This window comes from Lepidochelys olivacea (assembly GCF_965140295.1).
Source record: "Lepidochelys olivacea isolate rLepOli2 genome assembly, chromosome: 2".
Taxonomy (NCBI): Eukaryota; Metazoa; Chordata; order Testudines; family Cheloniidae; genus Lepidochelys; species Lepidochelys olivacea.
This window is the reverse complement of record NC_140412.1, coordinates 231,498,735-231,519,827: the sequence shown is the minus strand read 5'-3', so window position 1 is coordinate 231,519,827 and position 21,093 is coordinate 231,498,735. Positions and strand designations below refer to the sequence as shown.

Below are 21,093 nucleotides of genomic sequence, written 5' to 3'. Positions count from 1 at the left end.
TAATATTAAAAGGACACATTTATAAATTAGTCCTTGATGTCAGTCCAGTTTTGGCCTGAATCTTTTTAATGGGACAACACACTCTTCAAACTTTGCATATAGTTAAAACTCGCTGAAAGCTTGTGTATAGGCTAAATGGGAAGAAATGAGGCTGTAATCATATTAATAACTAAAGCCTGGTCAAAACAGCATTTTTGAAAATAGATTTTCATGAAAAATTCTTTTCCGCACAAAGTTTTGCTCTTTTCCTGATGAAACTAAAAACAAAAACAGCAGCTTTTTTGATTTGTTGTTTTCCCCCTTTCCAGACCTCCACTTTTTTTTCCAGGAGCAAAATGGAGAAGGTAAAAAAGGAGATGAAAAGGAAGAAATACCCAAAATTTAAACATTTTTCTAAATTTATATAAGTTTCTTTTAAAAATTTTCAGCAATTTTTTAAACAAGCAAATATTTGTTCAAAAAACAATTAGATAAATTCATGGAGGTCCATCAATGGCTTTTAGACAGGATGAGTGGGCAAGGTTGGAGTGCATATCCTCTGTTTGCCAGAAGCTGGGAATGGGCGACAGGGGATGGATCACTTGATGATTACCTGCTCTGTTCATTCCCTCTGGCGCACCTGGCATTGGCCACTGTTGGAAGACAGGATACTGGGCTAAATGGACCTTTGGTCTGACCCAATATGGCCGTTCTTATGTTTATTTCTTTTTGAGACCAGATTTTTTTAAAAAAAATATTCACAAATTTTGACTATGTTTTGAGAAGCTCTATTATTAATGACAGTTACAGTTACTGATTATGGACAGAGCTCATGTCACTGTGAAGTTGGGCCAATGTGACATCAGAGATGACTCAACTAATCACCCCTCCTCCTCTGCAGTTAATTGGTATGCTGCAATTCTGTTGCTCCAAAAAGAGTCAGTGGCCTGAGAGGGACTTTGCCACGTGTTCTCATAGGTAGATGACTTAGCTCAACTGATTACTGCTCTTAAAGACTCCATGGTCACATGCTACCAGCTCCACTTGTCGGGCAACATCTCCCTCTAACAAAAACTTCTGTGCTTTCTCAGAAGCTAGTTCTACACCGATGCATACACTTAAATGAAGTAGTACTCCCTGCTGCATAAAGGTGAATGTCTTGCTCTAAGCATGGATATTATCAATGGGGGAAATGGATGCCCCCCTCTAAGCACTTCACATCCCCAATTATCTTCCCCTCTCCACATCCTCAGTGAGCCTTCTGTACCTTCTTACATTCTAACCTCTCTTTCTCAAAATGCCTTCCATTTTCACCTTCCCCATTTGTCTGGCTCCCAATCCCACCAGTGGTACTTGTTATATATTTGTACAAACACATAAAGAGATAGCTCTTGCAATGAAGGTTACAATCCAAGGTAAATATGAAATTTATAATAAAAACTATCCAAGGAAATTCCCAGACAGAAAACTACATTAAATTGGAATTAAGATGGAAAATACATGTAAGTAATTTAGGGTAAAAATATTACAAGATTGTTGTAATTATCACACAAATATTATATACTCAGAAAATTTAGAGTTAAGGTTAAATTTAAAAGAAATACAAACATGTTAAGGTATCCAAACAACTGTTAACTGTGGTCTGCAGTGATTAATTACATTAAACTGGTTTTTAGGGACAGATTAGATTTTTTTCATAATTTTTTTCCCTATAGGGCAGAGTTAAGATTGTGTGGGTGCCATACCTGTTCATTCCCACACTTAAACATGTTTGTATTTCTTAAGTTGAATTTTAACTCTGATTTTTATTTTTGGGATAATTGCAACATTCTTCTAATTTTTTTTACACCCCTAAATTATGAATGTTTGTTCAACCTTAACTAGAACCCTTATTTTAACATATAACTCCTAAATAAAGGCAAAGGACAAGCTTTACTGTTTTATTTTTATAATCTGTTAAAGTACAGTGTCTTTAGGACAGCAGGGCCAACTGCTGAAAGCAGTGAGACAAGTTCTGGGTTTCAGTACACCCTTGCAGAGATTAACTAAAGTAAATAACTCAGGGCCAGGTATAAATCTCATTTAAGTCAAGAGGCTTGGAACAGATCAAAAGTGCTTAAATATTACAGTGCTTTACTCTTTAGAAAAGCTGATAGATGACACACAGATACATGGAGAAGTCTGGAACTAAACTCATCTGTAACACCCATGTATATCTGCTGAAATTCACACAGACTTTTAAAAAGTTGGATGTGCATATCCTCACATTTTAAACGGCTATGGGGATGCGCTAACACAATGAACTTTGTGATCATACAAAGAGTGGATGTGTTATGTCCAGTTTTGCATACACTGACATTCCACTTTCCCAACCCCTACCCCACAGAAATGCCTAGTCTGTCATAATGACTATGCATCACATAAAAAGAACTTATTCCATCAGAAAGCTGTTGAAAGACAACACATAGCATGTGACTGGTTGCCTTATTCTCAAAACCTGCCAGTATAGATAAACATCTCCAGCAAGGCGAGGCAGAGAAACAGATAGATAGTGAGAGGAGGAAGGAAAGAGGAGGAAGAACAAGACATCCTACTCTGTAGAGTTTGTATGAAAGGATTGAGAGGCTTTGTTGTACTACTAAGTCCTATTATCTCTGAAGATGCTGTATCCCTCAGAAATAGGTAAAGGTACATCTTGATTATAGGCTAAAATACAGATGCATTGTTGGGGAAGGTTTCATTTTATTTCACTTACAGAACCTTTTGGCACATTTAAGTAAGAATTTGTCCTAATATATCAAATGCTTCCTGTAACTCCTGTTATACAATCATTACAGGATATTTTTTAAGTTACTGCTTTTTCTCCATGTCTTCAAAGGCAGGCACATATTTCTACAATAGGCTATGTACAGTCAGAGCTATAAATCATTTTTCTTAGCACTGTATGTGATATTTTCACATAATTCACCCAGAAGCAACATATTTCAAAGCCTTACTTGCGTTAATACATTTTGGTATTTAAATTATATATAAGCCTCTAAACTTTTCATACATACACATTAAATTAGGTTCTCCTGTGCAATCTCATACAGAGCACTGTTAAAAATAGAGGTCACAGTGCAAAAATCTTATTATTTAGACTGTCCGTCCTTTGAGAAAGGGACAATTTTTTCTTATGTTTGTTTAGTGCCTAGCACAATGGGGTCATGATCCTTGACCAGGACATCTAGGTACTACTCTATTACAAATAATTAATGTTAATCATTTCAACTGAGGTAGTGCTGAAGGTATGCTAGGAACAATAAAAACATTTGAAAGGAATAGTCCATGCCCCATAGAATTTATAATCTTAAAAACATCACCACCATCACAGAAAAAAATTGATCTACTTATTGAAGACAAATAAGACAAAGGATAATAGTTGTATGGACCGGTTCAGGAAGTGCATTATTCCAAGGGCTTCATGCAAAATAACAGAAACACTATGGGATAAATAGAAAAATGGAGCACTGGGGCTTACTTTACTGGCACTGGGAAAAGACAAGGAGCTATATGATAAATGTTTCTTCTTCCTAAATATACCCTAGTCCATATATGACACTAAAGTTAGGGGGACCTCTTCCATTTTCATCTGAGTTTTCCATCTCATCACACTTGCTTTCTGTGCACATAATAATTCATCTTGTATTTGCAAGAGCCTGGACAAAAATGGCCCATCATTTGCAATGTTTTGTTTCTCTCAGTACTGTCAACCCCAAGCCTTCAAAAATAATGATTAACTCCATAAAAATCATGAGATTAAAAAAATTATATTGTTTGGGTTTTTAAAATTTACGTTCTGACTTTGGAGTCTTTTGGGTTCATATTTTCCAATCAACTACAATGAAAAGAATAAGGTAACAAAGTTCAGCACAAACTTTCTGCTCAGACTCAGCTACTACTGGGGTTCTTCCTTCAGGATTGCTCAGCCCACACCCTAGATTATCTCTCACCTAAATAGCTACTCTCACCTTCCTTATGTCAAAATTAGGTAACAAACCACCTGCCAGAGTGATCCACTTAACAAAATATTGATCCTGCTAAGAAAAGGTTAACAGAGTGTTTAGGGCAAAGACTGCTGGCCTGTCAAACTTTCACCTTAGACATTGTTTCAGGCTGCAATCAGTACTACAATCAGATCTTTACATACTTGCTTCATATTAACTGGGCACACAGTTCTATGTTACTCAAAGTCCAAAGCTACTACCCATTTGTCCTCATATGCCTCACTGGTACATCTTTTTCTACAATTTTAAGACGTTTCTCCTCTCAACTGTAAGAAAGAAACATGGATGTTCGTTAAACTGTTTTCCTAAGGTGCATGAAACACTTTGACAGTTTTATATCTACTCTTAATTCTCTGTCATTTTCCCTTCAGCCTCTGCATTATTCATGACAGGTTTCAGAGTAGCAGCCGTGTTAGTCTGTATCCGCAAAAAGAAAAAGGAGTACTTGTGGCACCTTAGAGACTATCAAATTTATTTGAGCATAAGCTTTCATGAGCTACAGCTCACTTCATCGGATGCATGCAGTGGAAAATACAGTGGGAAGATTTTATATACACAGAGAACATGAAACAATGCGTGTTACCATACACACTATAACGAGTGTGATCAGGTAAGGTGAGCTATTACCAGCAGGAGAGAAAAAAAACCTTTTGTAGTGATAATCAGAACCTGCACATCTACCAATGTGATATATGCCATCATGTTCCAGAAATTCCCCTCTGCCATGTACATTGGTCAAACCAGACTGTCTCTACATAAAAGAATAAATGGACACAAATCAGACGTCAAGAATTATAACATTCAAAAACCAGTCGGAGAACACTTCAATCTCTCTGGTCACTCAGTTACAGACCTAAAAGTTGCAATTCTTCAACAAAAAAACTTCGAAAAAACCAGACTCCAACGAGAGACTGCTGAATTGGAATTAATTTGCAAACTGGACACCATTACATTAGGCTTGAATAAAGACTGGGAGTGGATGTGTCATTACACAAAGTAAAACTATTTCCCCATGTTTATTCCCCCCCTCCCCCCGACTGTTCCTCACACATTCTTGTCAACTGCTAGAAATGGCCTACCTTGATTATCACTACAAAAGGTTTTTTTTCCTCTCCTGCTGGTAATAGCTCACCTTACCTGATCACTGTCTTGTTATAGTGTGTATGGTAACACCCATTGTTTCATGTTCTCTGTCTATATAAAATTTCCCCACTGTATTTTCCACTGCATGCATCCGATGAAGTGAGCTGTAGCTCATGAAAGCTTATGCTCAAATAAATTTGTTAGTCTCTAAGGTGCCACAAGTACTCCTTTTCTTTTTGGATTATTCATGTATGTCATCCATTTCTAATTCCCATGACAAATAAAGTAATCAGAATTCTATTTAGGATCAACATTTCCGCTCACAATCTGAAAGAGAAAAAAGTTAAAAGCAGCTGCGTCACTTGCTCCTGACTGATAGCACATAAAGACAAAGAAAAGACAGGCACACTTGGAAATCAGGAATCTATACCCAGTGTTTGCAGCCTGGTTCAGTGAACAGTGAAATAATGTAAACCTAACTTACTGTTTCATTAATTTCATTATTCATCAAGGAGGTGAACCACTCATCCATAAATGGAAGTAGCAAAATATTTCCTGTAATATTTCAGAGATATGCAACTAGATTTAAGCTATTCTGGTATTTGTTTTTAGAAATAGTTTTTTAAATGAATGCGATGAACATCATAAAATGTAGATTACTTTAAATATTAGCCAACACGTATATACAACAATTTATATCCTACAACCACGTAGCCATTACAAACTGTTTCTCCAGTGTATGCTTTAATCCCTTTTAATGCACAGATTATTTAAAAGTCAGTTTGTGTGTGTTTTACGTATTACTGAAACACCTTTGTTATAACAGCTTGATTGTAGCAATGCCCTCACATTTCAACTGTTTACAAGCTGTCTCACAGCCAGAGACAGAGTCAGACCTGGTGACTATTCCTCTGCCAACTGAAGTGAGAATATTGTTTTGATGTACGGAAATACAGTTTTTAAAAGTGAAGGTCTGCTGGCAGTTCTCTGTAAACTACTATGGCATCTGTGTTAGAGATCATGAATATTTCATAAGGGCTGTCCATGCAGTCAAGCCAGCATTGCTAAGCCAAATTCCCATAGCAACATTCACATAGATTTACTCATCGCTAAAAGATGCATCAGTTTAGGAATAAGTGTTCTAATGCCACTCATTATTCTAGAAGATGTTATTACTTGAACTCTTCTTTTAAAGCTAAATTATTTTACTAATAATCCTGATTATTTATTTTACTTTTTCTAGCAATAGTTGCTTTGTAACTCCTAAAACAAAACAATCAAACTAGAGCAACCCTGACATACTATTCTGTGGTTAACCAAAACTCCTGTTATCCAAAGATCAGCTAGCATCTTTTAAGGGGCGGGTAAGAGAAGGAGGCGGAAACTAGACTTACTGTTTCTGTTATGGAAATGAAACTGCACTTGCATAGCATAGAAGTGCAGCTGGAGTGGGGCTGCAGAGAGCTATCCAGGAATCCCGAAGACCAGCAGACTCCAGCACCTCTTGAAAAAGGTGGTTTGGGAATTCTTATCAGATATCTCATAAAATTAGAATTCTCAAAAAAGACTTGGTAATCCCCTCCTTCCCTCTTTGTCTGAGCCTTCTGGCCTTCAGAAAGCTGTCACTCTGTGCACCCTGGTGACTGTCTGAACTGACCAGTTCTCTCTAATCAAGTGTATCTCAATAATCTGAATTCCTGCTTTCGTGAAGGTTTAGGTGACCCCAAGAACTTTCTAAAACTGAGCTACCATAAATGATCAGAGGTGATGGTGAATATATAAGGAAACTGATAAAGTGGGAGAGGAAAGAGTGGGAACAGAAAGATCACAGGAAAGAAGGAACAGAGAAATGGAGGAGAGAAGTAAATGGAAAAAGGACACGAGAGAGGGAACAGAGAGAAAGTAGGTGAGAAAGAATGAAAAGACTAGATTCCAGTAAACTTCTTAAAACCACATATGAATAAGAGAGAAAAAAATTAAACTGAGGAAAAAGAGACCTTGAAAGAAAAATACATTGGAAATGACGCACCAAGATTTGAGACACAGCAAAAAGGAAAGGAAAAAAAGATAAAAGAATGAGGAAAAACAAACAAGGACGCATATATATATTTGTTTTTTAATATAAATATATTAAATATTTAAATATATATATATTTGTTTTTTAATCATAAGTACAACTGATGCAAAAAATTAAAATGCATAGCAGAGAGAAACACACACATACTTTTGTAGTATTCTGACTAGAAAACTTTGCTTTTGCATATGCATCTAATGGAAAATACATACGCATGTTGGTGAGATCTGTGCCTCATTTAGTGTTTATTAATTTGCCACTACCTGCCAGGAGCATGGAAGTACAGTAGAATTTCTGTAAGGGCCTCAAACTTCTTACAAGGGGTTCTGAAATCCTGATTGCCCCTACTTTAGTAGGTAAGTAAAATTGTTTTCTTGTTAAGGAAACCAATAAAATCCTCTTAAACAAAATGGGCCAGTGTAACTGCCTGTCTTTACTTATACATGCCATGTAGGAAACAATCCTGTACATGACGGATAAAAAAAACTGGACTTCCAATGCTGAACTTCTACGATTGAACGATAAACATGATTTATGGGGCCAAATTATGCTCCGGCAAGACCCCCATTGATTATAAAAAGGGACTTCATGACTTGTCCCTGTGTACTAGGAATTGATAGGTTATATAGCAAAATACAAAAGTTAGTTCAGTTCTTTAAGTAACTAAACTCTTTTTTAAGCAAACTGAGTCTCCTAATACAGACAGGGCAATCAAGAATGGCAGTTTCTGTCTTTAATCAGTTTGTTTGATAAGTGCAATTTCCAAAAACTTATGTAATTTCCTTAACAAGAGATCTTTGGAGGTATTTTTTAAAAAAATATTTAGAAAAACATTTCTACAGGTAAACAAATGAGACAACAAGCTCTTAGAAAAAGAACAGGTTCATGAACCTGTGATGTGAAGAAGTGCCTTACCTTCGCTTTTTCCAGCTGTGCCTGGGCCTGCCGCTCTGCCTCTCTCCGCACTGCCTCTCTGTCTTCCTCCAGTGATACATCTGAATCGGATGGACGGCTAGTGTAGGAGTCCGCCGAACCCTGCACAGGAAAAGGAGACATAATGTTACAAATAGATGCAGCATCTGCAATAAAAGGGTGAAGTGTTCCCGTATCATTTCTCTCATTGTACGTTTGTAGAAATACCTGGCAAAGAAAAAAGAAAAATACAGCAGCAGAGACAATCAGTTAGAAAAATTTTTAAGTAAGGGTTTCAAATTTGGAGACCATCCAAAAGTCAGGTCTCTCTCCAGGGGTTTACTTCCCGCCCTATCCCCACATTCTAATTAGTCTGCTTTTTGGTAAGCAGAGCTGGTTTCTGTGTAGAGCAATGGCAGTGGTGCAGTGCAGGGCTGAAGGACATACAACAGTTTCAAGGATAGCTCCATAAAAATAAAAACCATAAACAAGGACATTTTAATGCCAGCAAGGAAACAGATTCAATAAAAAAATGCCAAGTCAGTATTAACAATTACTATTACACAAGATCACTGCAGAGAGCTTTAACCCATGCCTTCCATTTTAATTTTAGGGCACCTAACACTCTTCCCATCAGAAATGAACATGGCTCAAATCCATCTCAGCCCTTTAGCAAAAACATGCAAATGACCACAAATCAAGTTCCACCTGATTAAATATGTCTCAACTCAACACCTGTGTGTAAGTATTGCTACAGTGGAACTAGTCAGAACACCAGAATAGCTCCAGCTCTGATTTTTGTCTCATCTTACAATCACAAGAAGAGAATTCTGCTAATTCAATCAGAATGAAAGCAACTGTTTTCCCTTACCGTAAAATTAATAAATAAATATGCTAACAATGAAAACATAGGGCTTACACAGATATCAGAATTCTTCAGCCGTCCTCCTTTGGCTCTTTTCAGAAGCCTGATCCAGGTGGCCTTCATTAGCCAGACAGCTCAGTTATTGTCCGCAGCTGCAGCGCCCGGCACTGATTCTCACAAAACATGTGCACACCGAGCACCGCAGAATCACTGCTCCTTTCCTATCCATGCTCTGCTGCAAGCTCCTTCCTTCTCTTCCCTCTGCCCTTCAAGCTTTTAGATACCCTGTTCTTAAGTATTTAGTGCAAGTAAATACTTAAATTTTCCAATGCCAGTAAAAAAGGCTTTAATAATGAAAAACAAAAACAAAAAAACCCCAGTATATTGGTTCAAGTATATTGTAAGAGATGTTTCAACTCAATGCAGGAAAAGGTCTTTGTTGTTATTTTTTTTTTTTTTGCCTGTTTTGAATAGTACTTAGAAGAGAACCTTTTAAAATCCGGTGCAAAATGTATTCAGTGATATTTACAAGTACAAAGTTCATTTCATCTCTTCAGAGATCAGATGGGGGTGGGGTAAGAGGCTTTTCACATCACTGGGCATGCTCCATATATACAGCCTTTTACGCAGATGCTCACATCACACTGTGTTGTTAGTCTATGTCAAATTGCCATTTTACATCTCAAGGGTAAACAGCTGGAAAATAGCAAGGTCCCTGCAAATCTGGAATAGCTGGTACAGTGTCTTATTTTTATCACATATCAAACTACATTTCTCTCTCAGAAAATCCAGTTCTGTCATACATGCTCCTCATTCTCAATTTAAAACATGAAGTCAGAATCTGATCTCAGTTACAACAATGTAAATCTAGAATAAAACCAATTTACTCTGTTTACTCTGATGTACAAGAAGAGTTTGACCTACTAATTGTGGCATTTGCCCACACTAGGAAACCAGTAGGTAAGAAAAGCAGTGAATAATTGCAATACACACATACACACACACATATTGGATGCTAAAGGTCAAAAATATATTTCAGACCCTGAATTTGTGCATTAGTTTTAATTTGGTTTAGTCAATCATAACCTATAATGAAAAGGAGGACTTGTGGCACCTTAGAGACTAACCAATTTATTAGAGCATAAGCTTTCGTGAGCTACAGCTCACTTCCTCAGATGCATATCGTGGAAACTGCAGCAGGCTTTATATATACACAGAGAATATGAAACAATACCTATTCCCACCCCACTGTCCTGCTGGTGGGAATAGGTATTGTTTCATATTCTCTGTGTATATATAAAGCCTGCTGCAGTTTCCACGATATGCATCTGAGGAAGTGAGCTGTAGCTCACGAAAGCTTATGCTCTAATAAATTGGTTAGTCTCTAAGGTGCCACAAGTCCTCCTTTTCTTTTTGCGAATACAGACTAACACGGCTGCTACTCTGAAACCTGTCATAACCTATAATAATTTCCCAAAATGATAAGTGATTGACATAGCTCTGTGTGATTAACTAGGACATTCATGACACAAATTCACAGGCAGCTATGCACAACCTAAGTGTAAAAGAAATCTCAGTCTAGCTGACTTTGAAGTGTCTGCCTTTGATTTAAATTCAGTTACATGAAAAAGGCAGGATAATAGGAAATTCCAGCTGAGAACAGCAGTCACAAGAAATCTGGTATTGTAAGTCAGACCTTCTTAAAGAATTAGAGGCATATGGCTGGGAATGTCTAAGGACCAAATTCAGCTCTTATTTATGTCTGTGAAAAACAGTAACTCCCCTACAGCCATTGGGATACTCTGGATTTACACTACTGGTGTAACTGGTAACATACTTTGACCCTAAATTAGTAGTTTAAAAGAAAGGGAGAATTCTTAACTTTCAAAAACTTTTCTCTCAAATTTATAATAGTTACAATTTTGAATTCTGATGAAGCTGCCTTTGAACTGACATCCAGGAAACTACTCTTCAAGAAATGTTTTGCTTACCGCAAATGCAATACATATATTAGGCTAATTTTTCTAATTAACAATGGGGTGGGGGCAAGGGAGACTTCACAACCAAAGCACTTACTAAGTTAAGGAAAGGCACAAAAAAAGCACCCACACAAGGAAATAAAAATAAAATAAAATACACATTTCTATCTTGAATATTTTAGATAGTCTTGTCTGTTAGGAGAAGTACCAGAGGTTCTATACATCTTAAAGTCCTTGTCTACATTAGTTTATTTTCTTAAAATTTCTCACCATTGCTACTACTGATACAGCTTCACTAGTGGCTACAATGGCAGAAGAGTAGTACACCAAGCTATCAGTGGTTTTAACTGCATTGCCTGTATCTCCTCTGAAGGGTGTTAGGTGACACTGTGCTTAATACAAAAACAACAAGGGGTCCGGTGGCACCTTAAAGACTAACAGATTTATTTGGGCATAAGCTTTCGTGGGTGAAAAAACACTTCTTCAGATTCAACTTCTTTACCCACGAAAGCTAATGCCCAAATTAATCTGTTAGTCTTTAAGGTATCACTGGACTCCTTGTTGTTTTTGTGGATACAGACTAACATGGCTACCCCCTGATATTTTTGCTTAGTACACTATTTGTAGTGATCTAGCCACTCAATAACAGACTTAAAAGTGGCAGTTCTTCAACAAAAAAACCTCAAAAACAGACTTCAATGAGAAACTGCAGAACTGGAATTAATTTGCAAACTGGACACATTCAAATTAGGCCTTAATACACTAGTGGCCGGTATCAGTTCCCCCATCATTACCATCAACAGTGCAGCTGCAACAGTTGGCAATGTTAAGAAGAATCCTCATCCAAATACAGCCAAAGGGTGGTGCAGTGGCTGTGCCCTCCCTGTGCTCTCAGGAGTCCCAAGGGTATTGTACCTGCTTCAGGAAGACTGTTTCCTACAGCTCCCATAGGTGCAACTCCACGCTGCCTCTAATTCCCGTCTATATCTAGCCACACAATCAGACCTTAAAAGGTATTTAAAAATGAAAAGAAAAAAAAGTTCTGTTACTATAGCATTAATGTTGAAATTTTAAATCATAAGAGTCAATTCAAATTTATAATTTCCACAGCAATTCTAATGTGCCTCCTTTGTGAATACATAGTATTTTTCCATTCCAGAATGTGATATTACCTTTTTTTTAATTAGCTTTTCTTCTCCTTGGGCAACACTATAAAAAGGCAATATAAATGGTCTTTGATCCCCATGAAAAATCAGAGAGCTGGGAAGTAGAATCCTCAGCCCCAACTAGTCAGGATGTCTGCTCAACTGAGCTGGGTCTGCTAAAATTGTGCATAGAGAGCTAATTTCTCCTTTTGGGCCAGTGAGTTCATGTAATGCGCTGGCTGTGTCCAAGGTTGGCCACAATTCCTCCACACTCCTAAAATGTTACAATTGATTCAGCTTAATTTTGTGCTGCATGTACAAATCATGCTGCTAAACAAGATTATTTTGCTAACTGCAAACACAGAGAGACGTAGATTTGCTGTAAAAACGTGGAGAACAGTGTAGATATGTCTGTAGAAGATTATAATTTGGAGACACTGTCTCATAAGGGACACTATTATGAACATAGGAAAAGGCTGTGTGCAGCAGTTCACCAGAGATGCTCCCAGTTTGTTTTATTAAAAAGTTATAATACTTTCTCATTCACTGGTTTGTTATTTATTGAACCTCAAGGTTGCTACAGACAGGACTTTGGAACTCTGAACAGAAGAACTTCTGTGCCCCCAGCACAGGGGGGCAGAGGTCCAAAGGGTGGGGGCAAGCCAGGAAAATGGTGGGCCTAAGGTCAATTGGATTTGTACCGATGCAGGCCAAGAGGCTATTCGTCACAGCAGAGAGAAGTATACTGTCCTCTGGGGTTATTAAAGCTGGGAGCAGGCTGGAGCCTTACCCTAGCTCCTCTGGAGCCCAGCCACTCAGGTTTTGTCCTGGTTCAGGTGGTTTACATTCCATTCTTCTGGAATATAGAGCAGCTCTAGTGCTAGATGTTACCATGGTCTCTTTGGTTGCTTGGATGTTATTAGCATGAGCATTTACAGTAATCCATCTGGTGCTGGGCAGATCTCAAGGTCAAATCCTCTGTTCTCCCCCCTACGACAGGTAAATCAGCGCTTCCCTTATTCATCATTACACTGACTCATGCTCCCTTTCTTAGATCGTCACTTAAACATTGTATCATTTATTATTTCAGATCTAAGGTATTATTTTGGAGTATGAACCCATGCATATCAAGAATTTGTAGTTCCACCATGGCCACATTGGAGTTGGTACTTCCCCCTCTGCCTGCAGGCTACGGCTGTCTTATTAAATTCCTTCATGTTTGAAGTGTTTCATCATGTTGCTGAATTTCTATTTGCTTTACTTGCATGTAGATACTCCTTGATCAGATGATTTTTTGAGAGTCGGTCTTTTTCATTTTTCTTATGTCTTCTGATACCCCAGTACACCCTGGATATAGAGTTGCTAGGTGTCTGGTTTTCGATCGGTGTGTGTGTGTCTCTCTCTCTCTCAAATATATTGTGACATTCCCCTCTGGTGATATCCATACTGGTGATCCGCTAGATCACTCCAATCCTTGACTCCAAAAGCCAGCCTTACCCTGCTTTGCTGTGAGAACCCCCACTCCTGTGCTGTTCATACACAGCCTCTGGCATGTAAGCTGCTTCTTGGACTGTGCAATTGAATGACACTAGACAATATCTCCGGTCCCAGCAATAACCCTAGGAACCTCCATCTTGCAGTGTCCAGTTATGCCCACTGATCACTGAAAGCTTATATGAGTTCATCAATTTAACAAAGAAATTGATATGTACCAGGCTTGTTATCCCAATGGAGTCTCTGAAACACTTCAAACTAAATGCACTGCTTCAGGTAGAATAAACAAACAGATTTATTAACTATAAAGATAGATTTTAAGTGATTATAAATTAAAGCATAACAGATCGGATTTGGTCAAATGAAATAAAAGCAAAACGCATTCTAAGCTGATCGTAACACTTTCAGTGCCCTAACAAACTTAGATGTTTCTCACCACAAACTGGCTGGTTGTCCTTCAGCCAGGCTCTCCCCTTTCATCAGTGCTTCAGTCGCTTGCTGGTGGTGGTGTCTGTAGATGTAGGTGGTAGAGAGAGGAAGAGCATGACAAACGCCTCTCCCTTTTATCATGTTCTTTATTCCCTCTTGGTTTTGCCCTCCCCCGCTTCAGAGTCAGGTGAGCATTACCTCATTGCAGTCCCAAACTGACCAAAGGAAGGGGGGTGACTCACTCGAGAGTCCAAGAGAACCTTTTGTTGCTGCCTAGGCCAGCATCCTTTGTTCCTGTGAGGCTGGGCTGGGTTTGTCCCATACGTGCCCTGATGAGGTGTGAACTGCCTCTTTGCTCTTGGAGAGTTTTTGCGTGGGCTTATTTTAAGTCATGAAGACACATTTTCAGCCTCATAACTATAACTATATAACTCAAATATATACATGAAATTATAACCTATAACATTACTATAACATTGCTGTAACAACAAATACTATAACATCACTATAACAACAATGCTCAGTGCATCATGAGCCTTCCGAATACACCCAACATGACAAACTTTGCATTGGATACCACACAATCAGAGTGTTCTCACAAGATACAGAAAGTCACTATTTGAGAGAGAGAGACACACACACACACAAGGTGGGTGAGGTAATATATTTTACTGGACCAACTTCTGTTGGTGAAAGAGAAACTTTGGAGGTCTGAGAAAGGTTTTAGACATTTTCTTCCCATCTTCCCTACTCAGATATAATACACTTGTCATTTAAACATATTTATTCATCATAAAATAGCATGTTGTAGTATGTTTCCTTATGTCTTTATTCATTTAATGCTGAAAAACAATATTAAAACCAAAAGGATAAATTTATTCAAGTCCTCAGTTGCTGCAAAATGAAATGCCGTGTCTCAGCTAACTCCCCATAGATCAGCAATGACCAGAATATAATCCACAGAGTACTAAACATGGACCCTCAGTCATATTCATCTTTAACATAGATGTATGTCCCTTAGAGATTACATGTGCCAACATTCAATTCTAGCCGGTCAGATTAACTTGCAACATTGCAAGCTGAAATCTGTGGACCACAAAATTCCTTATTAAAGTTGATGGTAGCTGCAATTTGCTTCATTATATGGAAAATCAGGGGCAATGCTTGGAATTCTTAAGGTAAGTTGTCAATCAGTCCCATTGCTGGGCAAAGAGGCCACAGGCGGTGAATGTGTGAACTGCAGATCTGCGATAAATTCTTCTAGAAATCTAGGAAATATAACTTCTTTGAATGACTATTTGAAGGAATGCCACATTAACATCTTCATTAATGTGATATTACTTTGAAATTATACATTCTATTTATATTAGAACTAAATAATCAGGGATCAATGTTTTTCAAAAAAATACCAAGTCGTTTATTTCAATCGTGCCATTTTGAATTTGTTAAGTAAACTAAACTGAAGTTAAAAAGAAAAGAGAGAGATCCTATATTAATTAAAGGGCTATTCTTCAAAAATTCTTGGCTCCTTTGGTATTGGCCATTAATGCTCCATAGCTTGGCAACCACAAAGCCTAGTCACATCATCAGTCTCAGTTCCTTGGCACAGACCTTGGGGAACTTGACGAAACACCCACTACACTCACATTTACACCTGAAGGCTCAAAATCATACTTTCCCACTATGACTACAGAAGGAATGTAATCAACTTCTATGGAGGTCAACGGAGTCCTCTGTATGTTTACAGAACTGGAGGTCTCTCAAACTAATTGTCCTCTACCTTCAGTGCTCCATCCACAAAGCACTTTTAAGTGATATACACACTGAAACTAAAACAGTTGGGAAGTTTAGAGCAACCATGTGGTATAGAAATAAGATATTATGCAGGAAACTACTCTCCTTTTACTCTTAAAATGACTTTGGCAAATTTGTCAGACAGACCCAGCTGGACATTAATAGCTTCCATAGCAGTTAATTCAGCCTTCAGCTGGATGAAATGAGAGTTTTTAAAAATAGCCTTTGAGTTTGCAGAGGCCTTGGATCAAGCAAGGAGCAGAATGCATTGGACAAACATATTTACAAACATAAAGTCTCCACTCCTGTTTGGCTGTTCATGACAATGACGGACATGTTTTTGGAAAACAGTTCAGCTGGTTGTGGAGCTCAAATTCATGACCTCAATAGCAGATCATTCATTTACAGGTTTGTTTTTAACATGGACATATGGAGTTTTAGGGCCAAATTCAATGGTGGCACCAATGGTGGTATGAGTTGGTATTTCAGAGAAGTGAGTTTGGTGTTTGACTATTCTTCAGAGGGGTATTTTTAACAAATTTTCAAAGGGCTTTCTAAAGTGCACCTGCAAGCTTTAGCATTTTTAGTGGCTATTTAAAAAACAATCCCTTATAGCAATGGGCCTAAGTTGCACCGTTCAGAACCAGATCCAAACTTTCCACATGTTCTGTTACTTTTATTTAACATTTGTATTACAGTAGTGCCTGAAGACTACAACCAGGTTAGGCCCCATTGTGCTAGGCACTGCCACAATCACAGAATAAATGTCAGTCCCTGCTCCCAGGAGTTTAGAGTCTGAAAGACAAAATGGAACATGGATGGCAAACGGAAAATCTGGAAAGAAGAAGTGAATAATCAAATCCCAGGGATGACAAAATTTTGAGACATGTATGGTTAACAGCAACCTGATATCTGCTGGGAGAGCAGTACAGCGATGCACAGACAATCCAGGAAGTTTTTGGAAAGTGTAGGGGACAATTTCCTGGTGCAAGTGCTGGAGGAACAAACTAGGGGTAGAGCTCTTCTTGACCTGCTGCTCACAGACTGGGAAGAATTGGTAGGGGAAGCTAAAGTGGATGGGAACCTGGGAGGCAGTGACCATGAGATGGCTGAGTTCAGGATCCTGACACAGGGAAGAAAGGAGAGCAGCAGAATACGGACCCTGGACTTCAGAAAAGCAGACTTTCACTCCCTCTGGGAACTGATGGGCAGGATCCCCTGGGAGAATAACATGAGGGGGAAAGGAGTTCAGGAGAGCTGGCTGTATTTTAAAGAATCCTTATTGAGGTTATAGGGACAAACCATCCCGATGTGTAGAAAGAATAGTAACTATGGCAGGCGGCCAGCTTGGCTTAACAGTGAAATCCTTGATGATCTTAAACACAAAAAAGAAGCTTACAAGAAGTGGAAGATTGGACAAATGACCAGGGAAGAGTATAAAAATATTGCTTGGGCATACAGGAGTGAAATCAGGAAGGCCAAATCACACCTGGACTTGCAGCTAGCAAGAGATGTTAAGAGTAACAAGAAGGGTTTCTTCAGGTATGTTAGCAACAAGAAGAAAGTCAAGGAAAGTGTGGGCCCCCTACTGAATGAGGGAGGCAACCTAGTGACAGAGGATGTGGAAAAAGCTAATGTACTCAATACTTTTTTTGCCTCTGTCTTCACGAACAAGGTCAGTTCCCAGACTACTGCACTGGGCAGCACAGCATGGGGAGGAGGTGACCAGCACTCTGTGGAGAAAGAAGTGGTTCGGGACTATTTAGAAAAGCTGGACGAGCACAAGTCCATGGGGTCGGATGCGCTGCATCCGAGAGTGCTAAAGGAGTTGGCGGACGTGATTGCAGAGCCATTGGCCATTATCTTTGTCCCGGACGACTGGAAAAAGCCTAATGTAGTGCCCATCTTTAAAAAAGGGAAGAGGAAGGATCCTGGGAACTACAGGCCAGTCAGCCTCACCTCAGTCCCCGGAAAAATCATGGAGCAGGTCCTCAAGGAATCAATTCTGAAGCACTTAGAGGAGAGGAAAGTGATCAGGAACAGTCAGCATGGATTCACCAAGGGCAAGTCATGCCTGACTAATCTAATTGCCTTCTATGACGAGATAATTGGCTCTGTGGATGAGGGGAAAGTGGTGTTTCTTGACTTTAGCAAAGCTTTTGACACGGTCTCCCACAGTATTCTTGCCAGCAAGTTAAAGAAGTATGGGCTGGATGAATGGACTATAAGGTGGATAGAAAGCTGGCTAGATCGTCGGTATCAACGGGTAGTGATCAATGGCTCCATGTCTAGTTGGGAACTGGTATCAAGTGGAGTGCCCCCAGGGTCGGTCCTCGGGCCGGTTTTGTTCAATATTTTCATTAATGATCTGGAGGCTGGTGTGGATTGCACCCTCAGCAAGTTTGCAGATGACACTAAACTGGGAGGAGAGGTAGATACGCTGGAGGGTAGGGATAGGATACAGAGGGACCTAGACAAATTAGAGGATTGGGCCAAAAGAAATCTGATGAGGTGGAACAAGGACAAGTGCAGAGTCCTGCACTTAGGACGGAAGAATCCCATGCACCGCTACAGACTAGGGACCGAATGGCTCGGCAGCAGTTCTGCGGAAAAGGACCTAGGGGTTACAGTGGAGGAGAAGCTGGATATGAGTCATTAGTGTGCCGTTGTTGCCAAGAAGGCCAATGGCATTTTGGGATGTATAAGTAGGGGCATTGCCAGCAGGTCGAGGGATGTGATCGTTCCCCTCTAGTCAACATTGGTGAGACCTCATCTGGAGTACTGTGTCCAGTTTTGGGTCCCACACTACAAGAAGGATGTGGAAAAATTGGAAAGAGTCCAGCGGAGGGCAACATAAATGATTAGGGGACTGGAACGCATGACTTATGAGGAGAGGCTGAGGGAACTGGGGATGTTTAGTCTGCGGAAGAGAAGAATGAGGGGGGATTTGATAGCTGCTTTCAACTACCTGAAAGGGGGTTCCAAAGAGGATGGATCTAGACTGTTCTCAGTGGTAGCTGATGACAGAACAAGGAGTAATGGTCTCAAGTTGCAGTGCGGGAGGTTTAGGTTGGATATTAGGAAAAACTTTTTCACTAGGAGGGTGGTGAAACACTGGAATGCGTTACCTAGGGAGGTGGTGGAATCTCCTACCTTAGAAGTTTTTAAGGTCAGGCTTGACAAAGCCCTGGCTTGGATGATTTAGTTGGGGATTGGTCCTGCTTTGAGCAGGGGGTTGGACTAGATGACCTCCTGAGGTCCCTTCCAACCCTGATATTCTATGATTCTATGAAGTTTTGTTTTGCTTCAACAACCCATTCAGAATTGCCAAACTTGGATCTAAATTCAGATCCAAATGCCCCAAACTTTGGGAAATTTGGATCTTGTCAACCTCTATCATTTAATTACATTTTCCCACATGCTTCAAAATATATTCTTTGAAAATTTAACCCTGAACATTGTCCACACTGGAGAACTATAAAGAAAGAAAGAACTTACTTTATTTGCTGCTGTTCTTTACAAATATTATATTCTCTTTTTTATGTAGAATCACTCTTTCAAGTTCCTTTCTCTAGTCTGATATTTTAAATCTAGTTCTGATGACAACATTTAATAAATATTGTTGATGTCTGATTTTTTTGCTCCTTGTTTAAGCATGAGAGCATTGCTGATCTTCAGTATTTCATTTTTCAGAACAGAACATTTACAGATGATGTAATTTAGATAAGGTCTCTTGATTTTTAAAGAATGGTTGTAAAATTATTTTACTTTTTGCTGCTCTTTACTTCCCCATTCTAAGTATTTCCACATGCTAAACATCTTACCTCTCTCCATTAATCCTCATCAGTTAGTTTTGTAAAGTCTACCACACTCAGAAGAAACTGTTAACATATACTAATCCATTTGCCAAACAAAACAAAACAAAAAAGAACCCCACCCCAAAGAGATATATTTTTTTCAATCCTCTGCTCAGGTCATTTTCTGGATCATCTGACTTCTACAATGACCATCTTGAGTGTCCGTTCATGATCCTTTGTGAACAGCAATAAATTATTTTAGTGGAATGAAAGACTATAACTTGATCACTGTTTGTATCAGTGAGTCTTTCGTATTAATATGTGTGTTTTACCATACATTGACTGCTAAGAAACTGAATCTTAAGTGTCCATTAACTCACTCTTCTCTTCCACAAGAAGAGACTTTATTCTTATTAGATATCTGTTTATTTGTATAATTCCTATTTCCAGTTTACCACCCATTCAATATTACTTTTACTCTTATCTGTGTCACTGTTATGGTAATTATGCACAAAACCAAGGTGCTTAATCCAAGTGGAGATAGAGCATTCGTTTGCTAGATTACTCAAAATAAATGTGGAAGTGGGTTTCTTTCAGTTTGACATGTGTCAACTCATATACAGACCACTATGTAGGATATGTTTTAGACATCTTCACTAATGTTATGTGGCAGTACCTACAAAAAACAATTTAAACAATTTAAAGAATCAGATTGAGAGAAAATAAGGGCCAGGCCCATGTGTAACAGACACAGAGTGGTGTCCTTTCTCTTTTCTGTACAGAGGTGGGCACTGAACCACCAACATTAAACAATAGTTGCACAACACAGTAGCTGTAATATCACATAAGAACAAGCATATTGGGTTAGACCAAAGGTCCATCTAGCCCAGTATCCTGTCTTCTGACAGTGACCTATGCCAGGTGCCCCAAAGGAAATTAACAGAACAGGTAATCATCAAGTGATCCATCCACTGTCACCCATTCCCAGATTCTGTCAAACAGAGGCTAGGGACACCTTCCCTGCCCATCCTGGCTAACAGCCATTGATGGACCTATCCGTCATGAATTTATGTAGTTCTTTTTTGAACCTTGCTATAGTCTTGGCCTTCACAACATCCTGTGGCAAGAAGTTCCACAGGTTGACTCTGCACTGTGTAAAGAAATACTTCCTTTTGTTTGTTTTAAACCTGCTGCCAATTAATTTCATTTTGTGGCTCCTAGTCCTTGTGTTATGAGAAAGAGTAAATAACTTCCTTATTTACTTTCTCCACACCAGGCATGATTTTATAGACCTCTATCATATCCCCCTTTAGTCGTCTCTTTTCCAAGCTGAAAAGTCCCAGTCTTATTAATCTCTCTTTATACAGCAGCCATTCCATACCCCTAATAATTTTTGTTGCCCTTTTCTGAACCTTTTCCAATTCCAATATATCATTTTTGAGATGGGGCGACCACATCTACATGCAGTATTCAAGATGTGGGTGTACCATGGATTT

General features: G+C 38.9%; 1 protein-coding gene across 7 annotated transcripts in view; it reads right to left on the bottom strand.

Moving 5' to 3' along the window:
- CACNB2 (calcium voltage-gated channel auxiliary subunit beta 2) overlaps positions 1-21,093 on the bottom strand; it is a 395,376-nt gene that overhangs the window by 133,640 nt on the left and 240,643 nt on the right. For 5 of the 7 annotated variants that reach the window (XM_084619151.1, XM_084619150.1, XM_084619149.1 and 2 more), the window contains one exon: positions 8,098-8,217. In XM_084619151.1, the coding sequence (XP_084475277.1) occupies positions 8,098-8,217 (120 nt within the window). Of the gene's footprint in view, positions 1-8,097; positions 8,218-9,013; positions 9,297-21,093 lie in introns of those variants that run through there. The other 2 variants (XM_084619155.1, XM_084619152.1) reach the window with 1 other exon arrangement.